The 22,935-nt window shown below is 35.7% G+C and overlaps 3 protein-coding genes across 6 annotated transcripts; 1 reads left to right on the plus strand and 2 right to left on the minus strand.

Annotated features, from left to right (window-relative positions):
- The first annotated feature begins 954 nt into the window (after positions 1-954).
- On the plus strand, positions 955-21,742 carry LOC120163325. Of its 2 annotated transcripts, XR_005519644.1 has the most exons (10): positions 955-1,301; positions 1,406-1,493; positions 1,579-1,692; positions 1,821-1,903; positions 2,047-2,161; positions 2,336-2,427; positions 2,542-2,607; positions 2,730-2,823; positions 2,912-3,084; positions 21,731-21,742. XR_005519644.1 is itself a non-coding variant. In XM_039173295.1 (9 exons), the coding sequence occupies exons 1-9, from the start codon at positions 1,045-1,047 to the stop codon at positions 3,020-3,022; spliced, it is 1,020 nt and encodes a 339-aa protein (XP_039029226.1). In that variant the 5' UTR covers positions 955-1,044; the 3' UTR covers positions 3,023-3,180. The 2 variants fall into 2 exon arrangements, 1 of the variants encoding a protein (XP_039029226.1); XM_039173295.1 differs by lacking the exon at positions 21,731-21,742 and having other exon boundaries at positions 2,912-3,180.
- Positions 3,102-5,306, minus strand: LOC120163326 (chaperone protein DnaJ-like). The gene is made up of 7 exons (XM_039173296.1): positions 4,982-5,306; positions 4,723-4,803; positions 4,523-4,560; positions 4,227-4,306; positions 4,022-4,105; positions 3,783-3,891; positions 3,102-3,583 (listed from the first exon to the last, which is right to left on the minus strand). Exons 1-7 carry the CDS (start codon positions 5,240-5,242, stop codon positions 3,442-3,444), a joined length of 795 nt encoding a protein of 264 aa, XP_039029227.1. The 5' UTR covers positions 5,243-5,306; the 3' UTR covers positions 3,102-3,441.
- LOC120163324 (sucrose nonfermenting 4-like protein) lies at positions 5,614-12,146 on the minus strand. 3 transcript variants are annotated; one of them, XM_039173294.1, is made up of 13 exons: positions 11,251-12,139; positions 11,040-11,127; positions 9,977-10,156; positions 9,686-9,793; positions 9,530-9,589; positions 9,088-9,177; positions 8,292-8,426; positions 7,519-7,660; positions 7,249-7,422; positions 6,733-6,796; positions 6,547-6,616; positions 6,353-6,452; positions 5,614-6,232 (listed from the first exon to the last, which is right to left on the minus strand). In XM_039173294.1, the coding sequence occupies exons 1-13, from the start codon at positions 11,373-11,375 to the stop codon at positions 6,138-6,140; spliced, it is 1,431 nt and encodes a 476-aa protein (XP_039029225.1). In that variant the 5' UTR covers positions 11,376-12,139; the 3' UTR covers positions 5,614-6,137. The 3 variants fall into 3 exon arrangements, with proteins under 3 accessions (XP_039029225.1, XP_039029223.1, XP_039029224.1); XM_039173292.1 differs by having other exon boundaries at positions 5,614-6,452; positions 11,251-12,144; XM_039173293.1 differs by lacking the exon at positions 9,088-9,177 and having other exon boundaries at positions 5,614-6,452; positions 11,251-12,146.
- Positions 21,743-22,935: the final 1,193 nt, after the last annotated feature.

Below are 22,935 nucleotides of genomic sequence, written 5' to 3' on the forward strand. Positions count from 1 at the left end.
GAGGAAGTGGGAATGGGTTGACAGATTTTCAAAAAAGAGAAAAGCACTAGTATCTCAAGGATGGTAATGTTGAGATAAGTGATGACGAGGGTTTAAAAAACGGTCCACCACCGTGATTTCGTCTGTGATATAACGGTTTTGCCGTCATTCGAGTTACCCGTTACACTCGCGTCCGTGACGACAGCAAATGACCGAAAATGCAATCGCGATTTGAAACTGTGATGACTAAGCAGATAAAGTTAACCTAATATGCTTTTGGTTGCCATAATTTCATTTCGCGCTCCATTAGATAGTTTGAAAATGTTCACAATGAGGGACTTTCGTAGACATGAACTTCCCATCACTCTTGGCCAATATTTTGTGCTTGCAACTTGTTAATTTTCTTTGTTTCAAAAAAAATACTTCAATAGTTAAAATGGCGGCAGTGGTTGGCTGTAGTTATAACGTTGACGGATCTGATGATTCGGATCTTGATTCGTTCAGACTTAGGACAGAAAATGAAGAGAAAGGAGAGGAGGAAGAAGAAAGAAGAAAGAAGAAAAAGGGGGAAAATAAAGAAAAGAAAAGGAAAGAAATATAATTTTTATTCAGACCAAAATGACATCGTTTGGTCTAAATTTGATTTTTTTAGAGACCTAAAACTACATCATTTTAGTATAAGTTATCATGTCATAAAGCCGTTAAATAATTAACTATGAGTGATAAAAAAGATCTAATGTGTAAAGTTAAGTGATTAAATTGAAAACATTAAAAGTAGAATGAATGAAGTAGGAGAGATAATAAAATACAGTTACTAAATTTGTAGTTTACCCTTTTAATTAAATGTCAAAAGTTTACAAAGTAATAAATTTTCTTCACTCCACAAGTCACAGTGCTAGGAAAGATTTTATTTTATCACCATATTTTCTCAACCTCGTGAACAAAATAAAGGATAAGAACACAACTTAAATTTTTGAAAATATTAATAATAATAACTGGTGCAAATATTGAAGAAATTTTCTTTACCTAACAATTAATCAGTTGATAACTGTGAGCTATTCTTTCATGGCTGTTGCAGCACCTAGCTGCATCAACTGTTGCTTCATTACTTCCAAACCCAATAGTTCAAACTCAACCACAAACTTTCCCTTATCCTTTTCTTATCCTATCTTCAATGGCTGCCACGGAATTTCAGTGACAAGAACTGTAGCATTTGCCAAGTTTGACAAATTCCAAGGTGACCCTTCTGAAGCTGATCTTCAAGATATCACAGCATCTTCTGTACAAATCCAGGAAGAAACCATTGAAGAAGAAGATGACAGGTTCATTTAATACATACATATATATATATATATATATATATATGTTGGTTTCTCTTTGATGTATTCTATTCTAGAGGAGAAAAATCTTATCTTTTATATTTCAGTTGTTTGCCATCTGATTTGGTGGGAGCAGTGAGGCAATCAGGTGAAGCAAGTGCCTTGTTTACATCTTCAGGAGGAATGAGAGCTATTGTAAGTTGCCAAAGAAAGATTTTGATATCAATTTCTATTCTTTTTGATTTTAAGATTTTGATGGAATTTTTAAACTTTTTTGCAGGTTGAGCTCTTAATACCTCAGCTACAGTTTCTTGATGATGAAGGTGCTCAAGCTGAGCTTTGGGATTTGTCCAGAATTTTCTTGGATACACTGATTGAAGAAACTGGAGGCCAGGTTAGTTTAATAACCCTAAAATTGAATGCTTAGAAACTTGGAAGCTTTCAACTACAATTCATTGTTAATTTGATTTGATACTCATATATTGGCATGCAATATCTGGTGCTGAGTTCTGAAATTGCCAGAAAGTTAAAGCTATATTTCCAGATGCTGGAGCTGCTGCATTACTGAAGTATCGATGGAAAGATGCCGCTTTCGGATTCGCCAGGTAATTTCTTTCGATATCGATGATAATCGGTTACTTGTTCGGTTTGATTGCAACATGTTAGCATAAACTTGAAGATAATGTTTCAGGTTGCATGCACTAATGTAACTCATGCTTATGCAATTCCTGTGCTTGTGTTTATCCAGTTTGAGTGACCGGAAGCCTGTGGAGAGCGAAGACGAGATTATTGTCATGGTTGTTCCCGATTACCAGATGTTGGAGCGCGTACAAAGAATTACATCGGAGCTATCAGATGATCCGGTACCGATCTAACTTGATGTCGTTTTTGTTCATGTATGTATTTCCCGTTCTAATGATGCGAGAACCATATTCATCCCCTCGTTTGATTTGCAGATCATTGTTCTGCAATTTCAGTTTTCTTTGCTGGTGACTAAATGCTGTTATTTCATCATGATTTTCTTCAAATGTTGGTAGCCTAGGCCTCTCATCATGTGGAACCCTCGTCTCATAAGTGAAGATGTCGGAGTCGGGGTTAACGTTCGCCAGTTAAGGCGATACTTTTTACGGTACTCAGATTTTCATTTTGTATGAAGCACTCGTATTCAATATTGATATCCGACACATACTCTTGGTTATATTGCATAAATAAGTAGTACATCTCTATCTCGTTTGTATTGCAGTTCTTTCACGACTGTTTACTCAATGAGACCTTTGGCAGCTGGTGCTGTGTTTAGATGTTATCCGGGGTAAGCCTCGTTTAGGTTTTGCTGTAATGTCCCAAATATCGATTCGGTCGACATGTCTTGGCCATTATCAACTCAATGAGACCTTTCCGTGCTTAAATTCTCCCTTTCGTAATCGTTTTCAGATTGTGGAAGGTGTTTTACGATGATAAAGATAGGCTCGGAAGATATCTGCTTGCAAAAGAACTCGTGAGCCGTCCCGACGCAGAAGAACTCGAGGTTAATTTGCTTTCTGTAACTACTCAAACTTGCATGGAAAATTCAACATAAAAATGCAAACATTCTGAATTTTGTTTCATCTTTTCAGATAATATTCGGGAATGCAGGAGAGAAGTCAGAGCAAGGTCCCTCATTGTTTAGTCAAGCTGCGGGCATTTTCTCTTCACTGAATCGATTCGTGAAAGCCATTTCAAAATAATATCATCTTATCGAGCTTCTTACGAGATTGTTCAGAGTTCAATGCCGGACAGTTTCGGATTTGTATCCGTTTTTAAGACTTCTTCTAACGTGTATATTGCATTGTAAGGTGATAAGAAAAACTTCATGATACAATATAAATTCAACCTTCCTTCTGCTAGAATCTGTAAATCTAATGATACAATCTGCATATGTTACCTGAAATCAGATATGTTTAGAGAATCTTATCATTATGCTTGTGTGTGAATATGTTGCAGACATATTCTTCTGTTCAGTCACCTCTCTCCAAAGAATCGCAAACGAAACTATCGACTGCATATGCGCATATGTTATGTGCTGTACTTCCATCGGTGCGAGCGGAAACGTTGTTGGTTGCATGTGGCTCTGGAGGATCTCGAACATTTTTTCGATCCACTCAGTTCAAAACCAATCAACGTTTTTGGTAGAAGTTTTCGGTTGCTTCTTTGGCTTTTGGTACCTATTATTTTCGAACCTGGCTTTAACTATAAGAGAATAAAGCAAGTCTGCTTCCGCTGAAATGTCAAAAGGCACGTCCAGGATGCTACATAATCAGAAACCATAATTCATAAGCATGCATTAGTGAAAAACCAATGATGAATGTTTAATGAAACTAAAAGATTATAAAAGCCAGCAGCAATTATAGATCTATCTCATTTCCGAAAATCATCGCCGGTAAGATAATTCGTTGAACATTAGGGAAAATGAGAACTTCTAGGAGGCTATCAGAGATACATATGTACCTATCAAGTAACTCCTCCAGAATGATTCTTTGTGAAGGTGTCACAAAATGGATGCAACTTCTCGGACACTGACCAACTGCCAGCTGAACTTGATAATCTTCACCATGTCCTGATAAATCGCAAAGACGAGTACTTTAAACAATTTTATACTCCACCGGAAACGCAAAAGAAACCGAGAAAGTTCCCCGAGTAATATAATCTCAGAGTGAAAAAAAAAACCTCGTGCTGAATATACAAACCTTGAGTAGTTGCACGAGCGGTTCCAGTCGAAGGGTCGTATGCGAATGCATGAGGGGCTCTCTTTACACATGAATATGGGCAACCTACAGATGTTTTCACAACAGCTCAGAGTGACAGTCACATTAATGTTTTATATGTTAAAACAACCTACCAATATGTTTAACTTAAGACTTGTTTCTGCCACAATTAAAGCAGCTTGATTACCTTTGCCGACGCAAAGAACTTCATTAACAAAAACATCTAATGCTTCGCTTTCGGGGTGGTCGAAAGGATCTAAGCATTCCCTAGACAATGCATATACCCAACAGTCAATATTGCAAAACAATAATGTCCGATAAAATAACAAACACAGAGAAATGAAAGAGCAAAAGATAAAAGAACTTTACAACAATAAACACATTCATGATGCCAAACACAAGCAATATATAAAATCATTCAAAATTAGCACACAAAAAAACTAGTTCCTGAATTTTATAAAAGAAGAAAAGCAAGGAATTCACCTCTCGATGATCTCCGACCGGCTGTAATTGGACAAGATCTGAAGGAAATATTAATCCAAGATTTATCACTAAAATCCTATAGAAAAAGTGTGTCAAACAGAACGAACTGGAAACCCTAAATCATTAGAACCCTATGATTTTTAGTAATTATAAGAATATTCTACAATCAATTAAAGGAAAATTGAGGGAAAAATTAAAACCTCATAGGCCTGGATTACACGGCGGATCATATTATCAGAATCTCCTCCGTCTTTGTTTACATCGGGATGATACCGCTTAACCTTTGAACAAAAATGCAAAATTAATTACGAAAATAAAGAAGCTTTTTTAATTTAATCAAAATAACTATTCTTTTTCCCCAAAATTCTCTTGGCAAATGAGCATATTAATTTATAACTTGCAGCTAAATTTTGAATATAATTAAACAAATAAAACTATAATTATTTATTTATATATTACTTTGGCACGGAAAGCAGCTTTGAGCTCGACGGCAGAGCAGTTAGGGTCGACGCCGAGGACGGCGTAAGCTGAGGAACTGGAGAGAACCGGAAGGAGAGGATCTTCTCCGCTTCTACCTCTGGAATTAACTATCAAACGAGGTAAACGACGACGTGAGGATATTACAGTAAAATTAGAGAAAATTGGGCAGTCGAGATCTGAACCGGTTGCCGGAACTGGAAAAACTGGAGGGGCCGAACTGTACAGACACGGTAGTTTCATTTCTCTATCTAGATTTTGATTTTCAGTTAGTGGTCCGGTTGTTTTATCTCTATTTTGAGTATAGTGGAGAGCCAAACGCTGCGTTTCGATCTATAGAGATTCTTTTTGCCTTGCACTGAACTAAACTATTGATTACACTAGAACAAATCGATTAGCTAGTTAGGGTTTTTTTTTTATCGAGATCCAATCATTCGTATTATATTTATATTCTTTACATAGTCATACTGGAATAATTACATCTACCAGAATTGTACATTATTAATAAATTAAGAAAAATTCTAAATATATATTATTCAAACCGGAACCCGAAAACATCTCCATGATCCCTGACTAGTGCTTGCCTGGCCTTGGGTAAAAGCATAATACAATCATGAACAAGTAAATGACGACCGAAATCTGTAAAAAAAAAAATTCAGGAAAAGATTGCATAATGCATACAACTAATGAAACAGAGACCAAAAGCTATAAATACATCACAACATACACTTCAGCCCCTCTTCTTCTTCTCCTGTCCCACTTTTCTTTTCTGTTAGAATAGATTCATGACATAGGGAGAGCTGTTCCAGCAGCATTGGTTGAGTTGATGATTAGGTTATTGAAATGAAGGGCGAAAATCGAAGTACTCAATATACAAACAGATCATGTTTTGCTCTTTGAAATTCCTATCCTAAAATCGGTTGGGGCTTTTAGAGTGACGAAGCGAAGCCCCGCCGATTAAACGACTCGTAAGTAACAAATAAGACCACTCGGCATGAAAGTGTGGAACGGAGGAGATGGAGGAGCAGAGATGGAGGAGCAGAGGGTGAAATCCGGAGTTCACTAAAATTAATGGATCTTACTTGATCCCACCATAGTAAGGCCCTCTTTAAGAGAATTACAGCTTGATCTTTTCGAGCTAAAGATCAAGCAAGAACTTAAACACATCACTCAATGCAATGATTCCTTCTACTCGCTTGCTGCCTGCCTCCACGATCACAAGTCTCCTAGCCCCTGTGAGAATACAAGCAACAATGCAGTATAGAGTAGGACGCATGGAGAAACAGACGAAAAGGAAGATTCCTTCTTCGAGATAATCATATGAGAATAAAAGAGAACAGGTGAGAAGGATACCGTCATTTGCTAACTGCTCCATCACTTTGTGCAAAGTATCGGATCGTAGACACATCTGACATCTTTTTAAAGAATTTGCATCTTGACACAGTTGTAAGGCCTGCAAGATCATTTTCACTAGTAAGCAAAGCTCTTTTTCTACTTGCATTTAAGCAAACAGGCGGCACTATGCATTAACGACGTTTTTCTCTAACCTGATGAATACTCATTTCATCAAGACGAATCTGTGCATAGGCTTTATCCTTCGCTAAAGTAGTTATATCACTGTCAAGCAAACAATGAGAGGACAACTTTTTTAAGGAACGTAAATAATTAATTTGGCATCCAGCAGTTTCTTCTTTTGCAATTTTCATCCCCACTTGAAAAAAGGAACAGGTTACCTTCGTGAATATATGTCAAGCAATGAGTCATTCTCATCCACTATCGGTATCGAACTTACATCGGCTGCAAAAGGTGTGATCTTGTAAGATGATTAACAAAAAAATGAGGAAACGGAAAAGCGAGGAGAGAAATAACAGGACAAAAGAGACACACCAATAAGTACAAACAGTGAAGTATAACTCTAATGACATCAAGGCATTCCCTCAAAAAAGAACATAAAGGAAAAAGGAGGAAAGAATGCTTCTAAAACCAAAGGAATTAGTAATGATGCAATACCTATTCTCGATATCTACAATAACCTTACTTCATATCGGTAGTCAAATATAACATATAAGCGCTCACCAAAAAGCGAAGCAACAAGCTCGACATGCAATGAAAATATGTAGAAGCAAAACGTAACATTTTAAATTCAATATTATACGAACGCATGCTTAAAATATATTCTTTTCTATTTGCCCATATTGTACAAACTTCAGCAGCAGCTTAAAACCTTAAGCTCAAAGGCCATAGGTTACCTTGAACTAACAATGATAAGGCAGCACCAAGAGAGGCATTTGGTCGCAGCATCGCCAGAGGCCGACCATTTGATTCCCCAATTTTTGGCACCCAAGTACCCAAGGGAATTGAACAAATTGGCTGTTGAAGAATGGGCAAGGAACTAGAAGAATGTTTGAAATGTCGGCATATACCTGAAAATTAGGCTCTGGTTAGAAATAACTCATGTACCCTAAACAAACAAGTGAAAAATAAAGTACCTTAAGCTAATAACTGAGGGAAAAGCTTACATTTTAGAACTTCAGACAAAGTGGCAAGATTTAGCAGTTGCGGAAATGAACCATCCTGTGATGAATGAATGATGGGAACCACAGCTACCTTACTTTTCAAAATCCTCAGAGCAACATCCTTCAAAGTATCGTAAGGCCCAGCCTGCATAAAATGATACTAAATGTTACATATTACCTTAAACAATAAAGTTAGCTCTAACTTCACTGGAGTCCAGTTTTTATCAAATATTAGCAAAAATAAGTATTCAACCTACAATAAATATTACCTTAAACAAACAAGTGAGTCAATATATGATAAACAGAAGTACAATGAGGATTCATTAGAAACATGGTCTACAAAAGAAAGGCTCCAAGAGCTTAAAAATAGGTAATTCATTCTATAATAAATTTTGTGAGAAACATCAAGATTGAATAACCTCAGTATCATGAGAATCCAAATAAACCATCATTCCAAAATCTGGAACAGTACACTAAGAAAGAAATCACAATCTCTTTTCCGTGAATAGGTTCCAGAATAATGTAGTAAAGGCAATAGGTAACGACTGCGAGGTCAAAGACAGTACATCCTAATAATTTCAACAGTGAACACCTCATCTTTCTAACCAAAAGCAGGAATTTCATTTAACATACAAGCAGGTAATTTAAGAACTATTGAGGCAATTTTTCCCACCACCATGAATCATCCAAAAGAAAAAGTGAATGTGTCAAAATAAATCAAAGGCAAATATGAACGATTTAGAAATGCTAGATAACCCTGGAAATGAAGCACTTACATGAACAAAACGTCTAGGATATGATCCTGCATTGCCATCAATCTGTCTGCTAAGATGCACCTTTCCCTCTTTCCAAAATGATATTGTGCGTGTCTCTAATTCTTCCTCTGTCAAATTCGAACCATGATTCCCCAACTATCCTTCAAAGGGTTATACATGTTAAACGAACTCAAGCTAGATCATTGCAAATAAGGAAAAAATACCATGTATTTCCACATTTCAACTAGCACATCTCAGAAAGCTTAAAACACCACATGAGTACTCCTAAAACTATATGTTACCATAACTACTGATTTACGGTGAATTGAAATATATGGTTAAACATGGAGGAGAAAGAAAAGATAATTTTCTGTTCGAAACATGTGTTCATGGTCAAATAACTCTAAACATTTAAAGTTCACCAATATTTTTAAAATTAAAAACTTCAATTGATTCTCAAACCATTATCTACCGGATACGGGCATATGGGTAACATCTAGTCCATTGTTGTTAGGTGGCCCTCCAGTTTTAAACTCCTATCTCTGACTTATTTTTTCTCTTGACAATCGTGGCAATCTGCTAAGTTCAGCAAAATTAGAAAGATGGGGTCTCTAAACTCCTGCTTGTATGTTAAATGAAACAGTGGCTCATCTATTTCAGTAAAGTAATTCCCTAATTCATCCATCTCTAGGTCTATAAATTCGCCTGAATTATGTTGCCAAATTCTCTTATTGTAACTAAAATTTTGTCTGAATTTTATCACAGCTTATCTTTGACATGTGAAGGGAAAACTCAAAACAGTTTTTCCCGAACTCACCTCTCTTAGTATAAGAATAAAGTCCAATGCACTAAGAACTCCAACGAATTGGCCCTTGAAAGAATCCCAGAGAGGAGCCACAGGAATTCCCTAAACGTAGCATAAATAAACAAAGATAATATCTGAGCTAATAATCAGCAGAGTGAAAAGTAAAACCTCAACAAATTGCATACATTAGTAAAGAGTAAAAAATCTAAATTAAAGGGTACATTATATACACCAAAGAAACCGGTGAAGGAAAAATTACATCAAAGAAGATGTGGAAAGTCAAAAGAAAGGGAGAGAGAAAAGGGAATTGGCAAAACAGAGAACCACCACAGCACCACGAGGTTAATCTTCTCCCTGGATGAAAAACAGGAAACACTAGCAGAACCTTTATGTGCGGTGAATGTGCATGTCTTTTCACCTCTGCATATTTTTTGAGTTTATAAACGAGATTCACCTGTTCATGCAGAATATGGAATGCTTGCTTCACTGCTATATTAACATCCAAGACAATAACCTGCAACAACAGACACATTCATAGAGCCAACCTCAAGCACCACCCACAATTAGTTACCACATAAACAGATCCAAGAGAAAGGTAATGCATTCAAACCTTGCCTGAGTCCGGAAGCAACTCATATGCAATATGTCTTGACAAGAAAGTGGCTATACGATGCCGAGAGACCTCCAAATCTGCATCTGACATAGTTGGAACTGGTTCCTACAAGTTATCCCCATAAAAGGACATAAATGCTTATTCATCTAAAATCTAACATAAAACAATAATTTCAAGCCTGTTTCTTTTAGAAAAAGCACCTCAATACTTGAAAAAGGACCAACAAAACAACTTATTAGAAAACTAATGTCAACACCAAAAGAAGATTCAAGTGTTTAAGAAGCACACCGAACGAATAGAGACATCATCAAGGTCCATGTTGGATCTACTTGGGGCCTCAGGACTAAGACGTGGAGAAACTGCATCCAGATCCCCAGATATATTGACAGTGTTAACCACACCATAATTACCGTTTACGAAGGGTTGCCGCTCATCATGTCGCCATTCACCATCAACAAAAAACTTAAACTGCCAGTAAACAGAAATAAAACCTGAAATTAGTTTCAGAGTAAAGAAAAGATGTGCATTCCAGTGTGAGGACTACAAGACATCCACATGATACCACAAACAAACGACCAAAGTTAGGAGCTTTGCTTCATGTATTTTCTTACTCCAGGTTTAGTACACAAAATACTTTAAAAGAAAAAATAAAATTATTACAAAGCAATCATATCAGTATACTGACAAAATCTCGATATGAATCATGAAGCAGCAAATGAGTTATTCTGTAATTAAAGTTTCACAAGCTTAGTTTACCATTACCAAGATAATCTCCAGGATGCAGGATCTAGGAACTCAACTAGGATCTTATTAATAGAACATAAAGGTACTTGCAGCATTTACTTCCGATGATTTATCAGTCATTTCCATAATTAATCAATCCGAGAAGAAAATAAAAAATCAGCATCAAGTGCTCTTTACAGGAGAATATGATTAAATATATTGCTTATAAAGGTCCAGCTCTCTACTATAGAACAGGGTGGACAGAAGAATATCATATAACTGTTGAGAGCATGCTGAGTGCTTTCCATGCTTCTTGCACTTAAATTATTGGCAACATGGCAAATTGATAACATATTTGTGTACTATCTCCTGCCCTCCTCCAAAGGCCGCAATGGGAAGAAATATTGTATTTCCATCTATATTATTAACAGATTCAAAAGTATTTTGAAGCATAAGAACAAACAATATCAGAAAACTGACCATGAATTTTATCTGAAAATCTACAAAAACATTAGCAAAATCAAGAACAAATCAAGAACACTACGTTACATTGCAAAATAGAATTTCAGCTCCAAATATGGCTTTTTTTTCCATCTACTACAGATAATGATCATAAAAGCTGATTAACCTGATGATATCCAGGACTCAACCACCAAACTACTTGAAATACAGTGGGGCAACCCTCCATTGGAGACATAGGTATAGGATCTGACCACCTGCACACACAGGATACAATCAATTGTTATTTCCAACCTAAATTCATGAAAAATCCTTAAAATATAATAAAATTAAAAAAACAAGTTTAGGAAAAACTGAACTTAAATTTTTTTGGCTCTCACCTAGTAAAGGATCCAGTTAGAAACACTCTATCTCCCCCATAAGGCCAAACGAAGCGCATTGGAACCAAAAGTGGCCTCAAAACTCCACTGTTTTCACGGCCAGTTTCTGGGCCAGATGCAAACATTTTCTCCACAATTTACACAAATGCCAAGTTATGAATCCACCAAAGCTATAATTCAACAAATTCCCACTTAACTTTTGGACTTTTTTCACCACGAAATCACTAATATTCAAGCAATTAAAAACACTTGTTAATCTTCACCGAGCTAAAAAAGATTGGTAGACATCATAGAATTTCCCTTTTTTTCAAAAAGGATCCTCAACGAAATACAGCAGATGACCCCGTAATGTTTACACATCAAAGCTACAAATTAAAACAATACTAAAAAATAGATCACCCCTTTTTTAATTACAACATAAAAACGTAACCCTAAAATCTCCAAACAAGAAACTCTCTAAAATTCAACCCCGGATTCAATCATCATCAACATGTAGCACCACCCGAAACCCAATCAAAACCTCCAGAAATCAACAAATTCAACCCCAAAAGTCAACAAATCGAACTGCTAGCCACAAAACCCAAAAATCTCCGTCAATACCCAAAATTAAAGCTCTGATCTGACATTCAAAGCAAGAATTTGAGACTGAATCAAACCCAAAACTCTAAATCAATGGAGCTTTGAGGAAGCTGACAGAATGGGGTTTCCAGTAAACAATTTCGACAACCGGAGGAATTAAAAAAGAGAGCTTGAAAGAGATAAAAGCCTAACTTTGATAGAGAAAGATTAAAGCGCTGGCATTTGGTTGGATCTTCAAGAGAATTTGTGACCTCTCAGTGAAGAATCTGACTACGAATTTTTAAAATATATCTATGAAAAAATAAATAAACAAAAAGAGTTCGGAAGAAGACGAAAACGAACAATACAAATGGTAATTAAAATTATAATAATTGCAACTTTATTCATTTAGAGTATTATTTCTTTAAATAAATTAAACAAAAAAACATTTAGATATGACTATTGTTAGTGGAATTAACTAAATTCATGTCCATAATTATTTAATTTGGATCTCATAAACTAATATATCAACAAAAGAAATTGATAAGAAATATAGAGTAATTATATTGTGCAATGCTTAATCTAAGGTTAATATATGGTATTTTTAACCTAAAAAAATTATATAATTGATAAAAATTTTGTTAAATAAAAAAATGTTATATTATATCATGTTTTAACCTAAGATGTAATATGTCTATTCTAAAAAGTTATTTAATTAGTAATAATTTATGTTATAACAAAGAATGTATTAACGATAACTTTATATGTTACAATTAAGATAGTTATGAAATTTATATGATTTATTACGGAGAACGTAATATTTTCGATTTCAATCCAAATGTTATCCAAATTACTCTAGAATGTTATACTCTTAATAAATTTTTTAATTATAACGATTACAATGTAATATCTGTTTTAATGATTTTAAATTATTTGACAATAAAAATTTAAATACCCTTATAATATTTGATACTTAAATTTGAGATTTTTATAGATAATAATTATCTTTTAATTATTAAGGTAATTTAATTCGTATAATTTTTTTTAACTATTTTAACTTTAGATTAATCAATAGTATTTTAGTTTCATCTTGTAATATATCAAAAACAAATAATAATAATTAGTGAATAGTATGGTATTGTGAGGTGATTTGATTGAACGGTGATGAAGTGACGTTCAGGTGAAAATAGCGAGGGGCCCATGAGATCAATAGGCCAATAATATGTGGGGTTACCGGCACTAAATAAAATTGAAAATCACACTTTCCTCTATTTTTTTTTGTTATGTGTATTTCCATTTTAATAATTTAATATAATATATATTATTTATATATCTCATTACTCATAAATTAAAGGATTTTGAACGTATAAATCTATTCAATTTTACGTTTTTTTTATGTATTTTATTAATGATAATGCCAATTGAATTAAGGGTGTGTTTGTTTGCCGTAATTGGAATTACGAAATTGATTTTCCTCGAATTTTCGTGTTTGTTTCACGTAATTCGTTTTTTGGAAAATATTTTCCCATGTTTGTTTTTACGTAATTGGTTTTTCGACATGTAATTCATTTTTCTAGTAACAGAATTTCCTTTGTGTTTTCTGTAAAATGACTTACGGATTCATTTTTCGTAAGTTATTTTCCGAACTTTTCACTTCAAAGAATAAATACTCAAAATAATTTTATTTTATGAATTTAATATTAATAAAATATTTTAATATTATTTTCATCAAAAATATTATTTATTTATTTATTAGTATTTATAATAATATAATATTATATTTTTAATATTATATAAAATAATCGATTATATTATAATAATATAAGATATTATATTTTTATTTTAATAATATATAATAAAAATCTTTATATATTTAATAATGAATAATATTATTTATATATTTTAATAATATTTTAATAAAGATATTTAAAATATACTAATTAATATTTTTAAAAGAGAAAATAACTTCAGTGATCAAAAATCCCATATAATATACGATTTTAACCAACTTTTTCCGAATTTGCCAAAATGACCAACAAAATCGCAATGCGATCGCTAATTCGCAACGCGATCTCCATTATCACAAATCAGTTTCCAGATTCGTAACGCGATTATTACTATCGCAATGCGATTTTCCAATTTCGCATTGCGATTTTCCCAATTCGCATTGCGATTTTCTCAATTCGCAATGCGAATAAGTAAATCGCAATGCGAATTTGGAAAATCGAAATGCGATACTGACTATCGCAACGCGATAATACAAAATCACAATGCGATACTGACTTTCGCAACACGATACTTACTTTCGCAACTAGATACTGACTTTCGCAACGAGATAATACATAATCGCAATGCGATTTTCAAAACGCCATTAGTATTGCAAAGCGTATTTTATTTTCAAATTCCAAACACGAATATTAATATATTGGAACACTGAACCGTTCACAGTATATCCCGTAATAGCAACTCATAACCTAAAACCTAAAATCACAACTCAGTCCCATCTCCATCTCTCACTCTCTCACCCATCTCCGACGAAATCCGTCCCCATCTCCGGCGAAATCCGTCTATCTCCATCTCTCAGAGCCACCCTCACAATCATAAATGAAAAATCAACCAAATCAACCACCGAGGGTTAGTTTTTTTAATTATTTTCTTTTTGAAATTTTTGCATTATTATTAGGTTTTTCATATTGAAATTAATGATAAGTTTACTGGTAATTTCAATAATAGATTAACCATTTCACTTAGATTGCTTATTAAATCAACCGAGAAACGCAGCGCGAAATGAAAATCGCAACGACAAAATCGCAACGCGATTTTATTCTCTCGTTGCGATAGTCAAATTCGCATTGCGATTGTCATTTTCGTGTTGTGATTTTCATTTTCAGAAACTATTCTTCTTCTGCAAATTGAAACTTAAATGAATTGCATTACTTCAACCAAAAAACAAAGACAAATAAAAAATTTACAGTGTTGCAAATTTAAGTTTGAAGAATAAACTACTACTCTTTATGTTTATTATTGTTTTTAGTATATCTTCACAGTATAGTTTTTGGTATATCTAACTTAGTACGTTTATTGTTTTTGTAGAACTTTTATTCGGCTCAATTGACCTTAAGAAATAAAGTCAGCCTGGCCAAAACAATTGCGTCGAAGCTTTCACCTGCACAAAGAAAAATGTTTGAGGATACTTGCTTCCGGCCATGGCTGAAAGTACAACATCCCGGTGGAGATGCGATGTTGACACACCTGTTTCTTCAAACCATGACTAGGGATCTACTAGATACTATACAACGTCGTGATGAAGAGATATGGTTTGATTTTCCACCGGCGTATACGTGTTTTGGGCGGGAGGAGTTTTGCATAATCACCGGTCTACGCTTCGGACACGATGATGTAGGTCGGTACACTAGACACATTACCCGCCCATCATGGTTATCCCAGTTTTTTCCTGAGCTGGAGAGGCCGATTCTACACATGGAAGACCTGACGAGCTTATTGAATAAGAAAGATGGTTTTACTCGGATGGATGACATCGATGTTGTCCGAGTATGCCTTCTAATACTTTTGCATGCCGACTTTTTAGGCAGAGAGGCCAGACAACCTATTCCGAATGATCTAATCAAATTGGTAGAAGACCTAAATGCGTGGAACCTGTTTCCGTGGGGCTCGTATTTATGGAAAGCTACATAGAATAAGTTATCGTCTGCCTTGGATGATCGAAAAAGTTTGCATGGCGATGGTTCCAAATACACTTTGACAGGCTTTATTTGGGCCTTTAAGGTAAGAAATTTTATATAATGTTTCCAAAATTATAAGTAATTATTTAACAATTACTAATGTTTGTTATTATATTGTTTGTAGATTTGGATATTTGAGGCCTTTCCCGCCATGAAGACATATGCAATAAAAACTTCAAATGATATTCCCAGGGCTATTTCCTGGAAGAGGAAACGAACCTTGCAATGGGAAGATTTACTATGGTATACAACAATAAATAATGTAAGTTAACATAAATACTACCATATGTTTATAAACAAGTTATTACTAGTACACGTTTAACTTTGTTTGAGCTTTTATATTGTTAAGAGGCCAACACTCCATTACAGAGGCTGACACCCTAAGAAGCTGAGCTTGCCACTGATTGGTGGCAAGCTAGTAAGTGTTTTTTTGATGGCACGGATGATGAGCAGCCTCCACTTCGGGAGCCATCACCTCACCCAGAGCTATCACCTCACCCAGACTATACACCTCCACAACGACAGCCATCACCTATTCTGTCACATCATCGAGCCTCTTCTCCACCATCACCGCAAGATAGGCGACTGACAAAGATGCCACGACGTTTATCTCCCTGTTCTCCACCTCCACCTCCACGGGATGAATTAGGGGAGTTACGTGATGAGGCCAATACCTTGCGTGAGGAGGTCGGTACTTTATGCAAAGACGATGGTGCATGGCGTGTTGAGGTGTCTACTTTACGCGGTGAGGTAGCCGCTCTACGTGAGATGGTAGCATCATTGCAGAATGAGGTTCATACTCTACGCAACGAGGTAAGTTTAAGATTTTTCATATTTAACTTGATGATAAATTTACTCATAATTTCACTTAGATTAACCATTTCACTTAGATTGCTTAATAAATTCATTCGGTTGCTGCCAATACTGCTAAACTGTTTTTGTTAGTATTTGTTTTTGGTTTTGTTTTTGTCTTTTGGTTGAAGTAATGCAATCCATTCAATTTTCAATTTGCAAAAGAAGAATAGTTTACTTTCGCAACACGAAAATGACTATCGCAACGCGGAAATGGCTATCGCAATGCGAAATGAAAATCGCAACGACAAAATCGCAATACGAAATGAAAATCGCAACGACAAAATCGCAACGCGAAATGAAAATCGCAATGCGAAATGAAAATCGCAACGACAAAATCGCAATGCGAAATGAAAATCGCAATGCGATTTGTGTTTGGCGTTGCGATTTTGTCGTTGCGATTTTCTCGTTGTGATTTTCATTTCGCATTGCGATAGCCATTTTCGCGTTGCGATAGTCATTTTCGCGTTGGGAAAGTATGTTTCGTGTTGCGAAAGTAAACTATTCTTCTTCTTGAATGTTTATATATGTTGTCCTTTTAAATGTTTATATAAGTTCTTACTTCTGGAATGTTATCTGATGCATTTTGTGAACTATGATAGAATAATGACTTGGGTGAATACAATGCAAGTTTGAAACATATTTGTCTTTGTTTAATATCATGTATGTTTATTTACTGATTTATGTATTAATTTTTTTTAGCGGCCCGATAAGATGGATGTTTTACGTCGGGTTTTCCTTGCACGACAGAGTTCACGCATCAGACGGCGTGCACGTGCTATTACGTCTCCGTTCACCCCAATGGTGCGAAGACTCCGCAAGAAGAAGCCCGACTCACCTGTCATCCCTCAAGAGTCCCCTCCAATCGTTCAAGAGGCCCCTATCATCCCTCAAGAGTCTCCCCCCACCGTTCAAGAGGCCACTGTCATCGTTGAAGAGGTCCCTCCCACCATTCCAGAGCCCGATTCACATGGGGTAATATATCAAATTATTGAGAAACCCCCACCGTTGCCGGACATGATGGATGAGAGTTGGCTCTCGTATGAGTTACCGGCTAGTACCCTTCCGGTCTCTGAAGTGGAGAGGAGACAACTACCGGAAACAATTCTGGATAATACCCTTTGGGCTAAGACCGCAGTTGATTTTTATCTACATGAGCGGAGCCAAGGGTGTTACACTGACATAAGCAAACTCAACGATGAGATGTATTTGTTGCTTAATCGGTCTTGGTGGGGTGTGTTATTAGGGGTTGAAGACAGTGGCTATTTCGATGGGGAGGTAAGTCTTATATTTGTCTTATATATGATTTTGATTAATTTTTTAAAAAATTAATGTAATTCACTAATATATGTCTTTTTTTGTAAAACATCATATCGATGCGTGGGTGTCACGTCTTCTAATAATAAGGAAGCTTAGGAAAAATAAAAACTATTCGCGATATACAATAATGTCGGCGGCTTTTCACGCAGTTCACTTGAAGAATCAACGAGATGAATCATTTTCGTTGGGCAATGGACAAGCTAAACTTTATCCTGCATGGTGGGAGGTCGATAAGGTTAGTGTTTAGTTTTTAAATTTTTTAAAGGTGTTCATAAATAAGTGCGCAAATAAATGAATTATTACTTATGATTGCAGGTGTTTATCCCTGTTTTGGAACGTCGTCATTGGCTTCTCGTCCAACTTCAGCTCCCATCCCTGAAGATAATAGTATATGACAGCATGATAAATTACATATCACTGTCTGATTTGAGAGATATTATCAAGGGATGGAGCTCTCATTTGGCTAAATTCTTGGATGGGATTAATTATTGGACTCATTCTGGACACATGAAGCCAAAGAAGTTCAATGTCACAGTTGTCAGAGACGAGACCGTGCCACAACAATTGCAGGGAGCCAGAGGGGATTGTGGTCCTCTCGTATGTATGTGCTTGGCGCGTTTGACGACGGGAAGCACAGAGTTTCTACCTCCCACCGATAGAGATAGAGCTGCAGTAGGCTTGTGGTTTCGGCATTATATGGCTAGAGCGATATATTCGAGACGCTGCCTACCTGCATCCGCGTTATGAAAGTATCCATTGTTAATTGGTAAGTCAAATGCAAGTTTTGTTAACATAGATACTCCTTTTGGTTTGAAAATGTTTGGTTAAGTACCTAGAATTCAATAATTTGATGTTTGTAGGTTTTAGATTTGTAGGAAGTCTTGTTTGAGCAAATGTTTGGTTTATGCAGGTTAATCCTTAAGTTAGCTGCGTGAAATGGATGTACGGGTGCAAAAATGATTCGTGAAATGCAGTTTTCTTATTATTATTTTTTGATTGTTTAATTGATTTGTAAAAAATGATTTGTAAATGTTCATTTGTTTAATTGATGTGTACATAATTCTTATTTGTGCTTGTTTAATTGATTGAAATGTAATAGTTGATTTGTTGATTTTCAAAGACTGTCGCAACATGAAACTGACTATCGCAACGAGAGAATCGCAATGCGAAATGAAAATCGCAATGCGAAATGAAAATCGCAATGCGAGAATCGCAACGTGAAATGAAAATCGCAACGACAAAATCGCAACGCGAAACTAAATCGCAACGCGAAACTAAATCGCAACGCGAAACTAAAATCGCGTTGCGATTTTCATTTCGCTTTGCGATTCCCTCGTTGCGATTTTCATTTCGCATTGCGATGGTCAAATGATTGCCTAATAAGTGATAACAACTGAACATATCATAGCAATTTTCAAACTCAAGTTACTATTACATGCCTAACTGAAAATGTTAAAAGTTCACACATAAAATCTACATAATACAACGTTTGCATTTAAAAATCACCTAAGTTAACAGTCCCAAAAGGTGAAGCCGGTTGTGATTGGGATTTTGAAGATGATTGCGATTTTGATTGCCTTTCGCAACGCGATTCTGACTTTCGCAACGAGATAATACAGAATCGCAATGCGAGTTTCAAAGTTCGCAACAGGTTTTAATTTCGCAAGCCAAATGTTTTGTGTATATATCTACGCAGCAGCAACAACTCATAACCTAAATCCCTAAATCGCAACTCATTCCATCTCCATCTATCACTATCTCCGGTGACATCCGTTCCTATATCCAACGACATCCTTCCCCATCCGGCAACATGTCTTAGTTTCGCTTGTCGTTTGTTTAGTAAATTAATTTACAACCATTAAATCATCTAATGTTGATCATGTTTGGATAGATTTGTGTTTTGGAGGGTCATGGGAGAATGTTCATGGTGTTTTACAATATATGCCTTTACCCATGAATCTTCAACTAAAACTGTCATTAAAAAAGTTAACTTATGAAACTCTAATGTTACGTGTTTCAAAGAAATTGAATTTAGAGCCCCTAAGTGGATTTAGACTATCTTATCAGAGAAATGGTAAAGTTTATTTGTTAACCGACAATGAAGATGTTGAACGATTCATTGCTTACATTAGTGTTTCAAGTGATGATGTTACATTGTATGTTGTTGAACCTAGAAGTAGTATTGTTGGGTCAGTAGCGGGTAGTAATCAACTAAGTGGGTCTCAAAACCCACAACCTTTCTCTAATCCAAATCCAAATCAACTTTCAGCACTAAATTTCGATTTTCGTATTGACCAATTAGACGATGATGAGCCAAGAGAAAAAATTGTGAGTACTAGTCAGTATTCGAAATTTGATCTTGGTCAATACCCGGACTTTGATATTGGTCAATACTCAGATTTTGATGATGTTTCAGAAGAAGAAACATACCCTGCGTGTAATGATTTTGATATTGGTCAATACCCGAATTTTGATGATGAAACAACCGTTGCCGAGGAATATGTTGTTGATGATAATGAGGAGGAAGTTACGACTGTGAATGAACATGTTGAACATCCATTTTGTAATTCATATAATCCTGAAGAATAAAAAGTCCCCGAAGAAAAGAAAATGCCACGGGAGTATAACTGGAATATGCCAGAATTACTTCAGCTACCGGAAGAAGAGTTGGTAAAGAAAGTAGTTGATTGTTACACAAAAGTTATTCGTATCAAGAAAGATGATTGTTTTGATACAAATGAAGACTTGAAGATAGCTTTGTATACGAAATATGTGGAAGATGGCTACCAACTAAAAGTTAACAAATCAAGCAAAGATCGTTTCGAAACAAGGTGTATGATTGACAAAAACTGTACGTGGCGTATGATTGCAAAGAGGATAAAAGATTGCGAAATGTTTCAAGTTAGGACTTTTATTGATAAACATACATGTTCAAGAACCCAAGTTTTTCCTCACCATAGACAGGCAAACAAAAAGGTGTTGGGTGGTTTTCTGGCTGAGTTAATGTTTTTGAATGGCAGGGTATATCGGGGACATGAAATTATGACTGACATGAATGCTCAGTTCAAGATTAGTATATCATATTCTCAAGCTTGGAGAGCCAAATGTTATGCCTTGGAATTGTTGAGGGGGTCGCCAGAAGCATCGTTTGCCCAACTGCTGGCTTATTGTCACAATTTAAAGTTGAAAAATCCTGGGTCGGTAACTCATATCAAAACAGATAGAGATGGACGCTTTGAGTTGCTGTTTATCGCCATTGGTGCTGCGGTTAGTAAATCAATATAATTCTGTTGACTCATTTTTGTTAGTTACATTACATGCATTTCACATTTAAATGATTATATTTCTTGTGTATATTATTTTGTAGATTTGTTCATTTATTACTTGCATGCGCCCAGTTATTATATTTGACGGAGCACATTTGAAAGGTCGATACCTTCGAGTAAACTTATTAGCAGTAGCCATGGATGCTAACAATGGGATATTGCCAATAGCTTACGGGGTTGGCAAATCTGAAACCTCTGATTCATGGACATGGTTTATGGGGCATCTTAGGGATTGCATAGGTCATATTAGCAATCTGACAATCATATCCGATAGGGCAAACTCAATTGACAACGCTGTTCGAAGGTGTTTCCCAGATGCTTTTCATGGACTTTGTGGTGTTCATTTGTATAGAAATCTAAAATCAATGTCTGCTGGTATAAAAAATCACAAATGGACATACTGGAAGGCTGTAAAAGCTTATCGGGAAGTGGATTTTAATAAGCATATAAACTGTTTAAGACGTGTTTTGCCTCAGTGTGCTCAAACACTAGAAGATGTCGGGTTTGAAAGATGGTCAAGAGTACATCAACTTGGAGCAAGATATGATTTCATGACGTCTAATAGTGCAGAATCAATCAACGCTCTAAGTCGTCATTCCCGGAAATTACCCATTACTATGTTAGTGGAGTTTTTTCGAGCCTCTATTCAACAGTGGTACTACAAGAAAAGAAACCATGCAGGTATTATTTCTTTAAATTCGTAACTTATCATATATTTTACTAAGTATTATTTATTTAAATTTACAGGAACATTGGAACATCGTGTTACACCATGGACTGAAAAAAAGATAACGAAACGTGTTGTGAAGTCAACGTCATGGAGAGTTGAACCATGTTCAAACACTTTGTTTGAAGTACTGGATAATAACTTAAATGGGCTTGTCGATCTAAATGCAAAGACGTGTAGTTGTATGAAATGGCAAACATCTGGTTATCTGTGTGGCCATGTTATAAAAGTTTCTCTTCATCTAAACCAAGATGATTCAAGCGCATACGCTATAGATTGATACACTACAGAAGTATATCGACAGACTTATGGCGAGATTGTCTACCCTATTCCACATCATTCTGAGTGGGACATACCAGATGACTTACAAACAGTTTTGCCACCAGCCATGGACAGAAGGCTACCTGGCCGACCAAAAAGTCACGATCGTATACCGTCTAAGGGTGAAGAGAAGAAGAGATCGACATGTAGTCGGTACAAGGAAAGTGGTCATACAAGGTTGACATGTGGATCACCAGTGCCATCACAATCATCTTTTCCTCTACCAAAATATGGATCCTCATCAAAATCCAAAGCTCATATGGTGTCAAGAAAAAGGCAATCAAAATCGCAATCATCTTTAAAATCCCAATCACAACTGGCTTCACCTTTTGGGACTGTTAACTTAGGTGATTTTTAAATGCAAACGTTGTATTATGTAGATTTTATGTGTGAACTTTAAACATTTTCAGTTAGGCATGTATTAGTAACTTGAGTTTGAAAATTGCTATGATCTGTTCAGTTGTTATCACTTATTAGGCAATCATTTGACCATCGCAATGCGAAATGAAAATCGCAACGAGAGAATCGCAATGCGAAATGAAAATCGCAACGAGAGAATCGCAACGCGAAATAAAAATCGCAACGAGGGAATCGCAAAGCGAAATGAAAATCGCAACGCGATTTTAGTTTCGCGTTGCGATTTAGTTTCACGTTGCGATTTTGTCGTTGCGATTTTCATTTCGCGTTGCGATTTTCATTTCGCATTGCGATTCTCTCGTTGCGATTTTCATTTCGCATTGCGATAGTAATTTTTGCCTTCAACATAATGCAGATTGAAATCAACAAAATCAACCATTACATTTCAATCAATTAAACAAGCACAAATAAGAATTATTTT

The sequence above is a fragment of the Hibiscus syriacus genome, unplaced genomic scaffold, assembly GCF_006381635.1.
Source record: "Hibiscus syriacus cultivar Baekdansim isolate YM2019G1 unplaced genomic scaffold, ASM638163v2 tig00111440_pilon, whole genome shotgun sequence".
Classification (NCBI taxonomy): Eukaryota; Viridiplantae; Streptophyta; class Magnoliopsida; order Malvales; family Malvaceae; genus Hibiscus; species Hibiscus syriacus.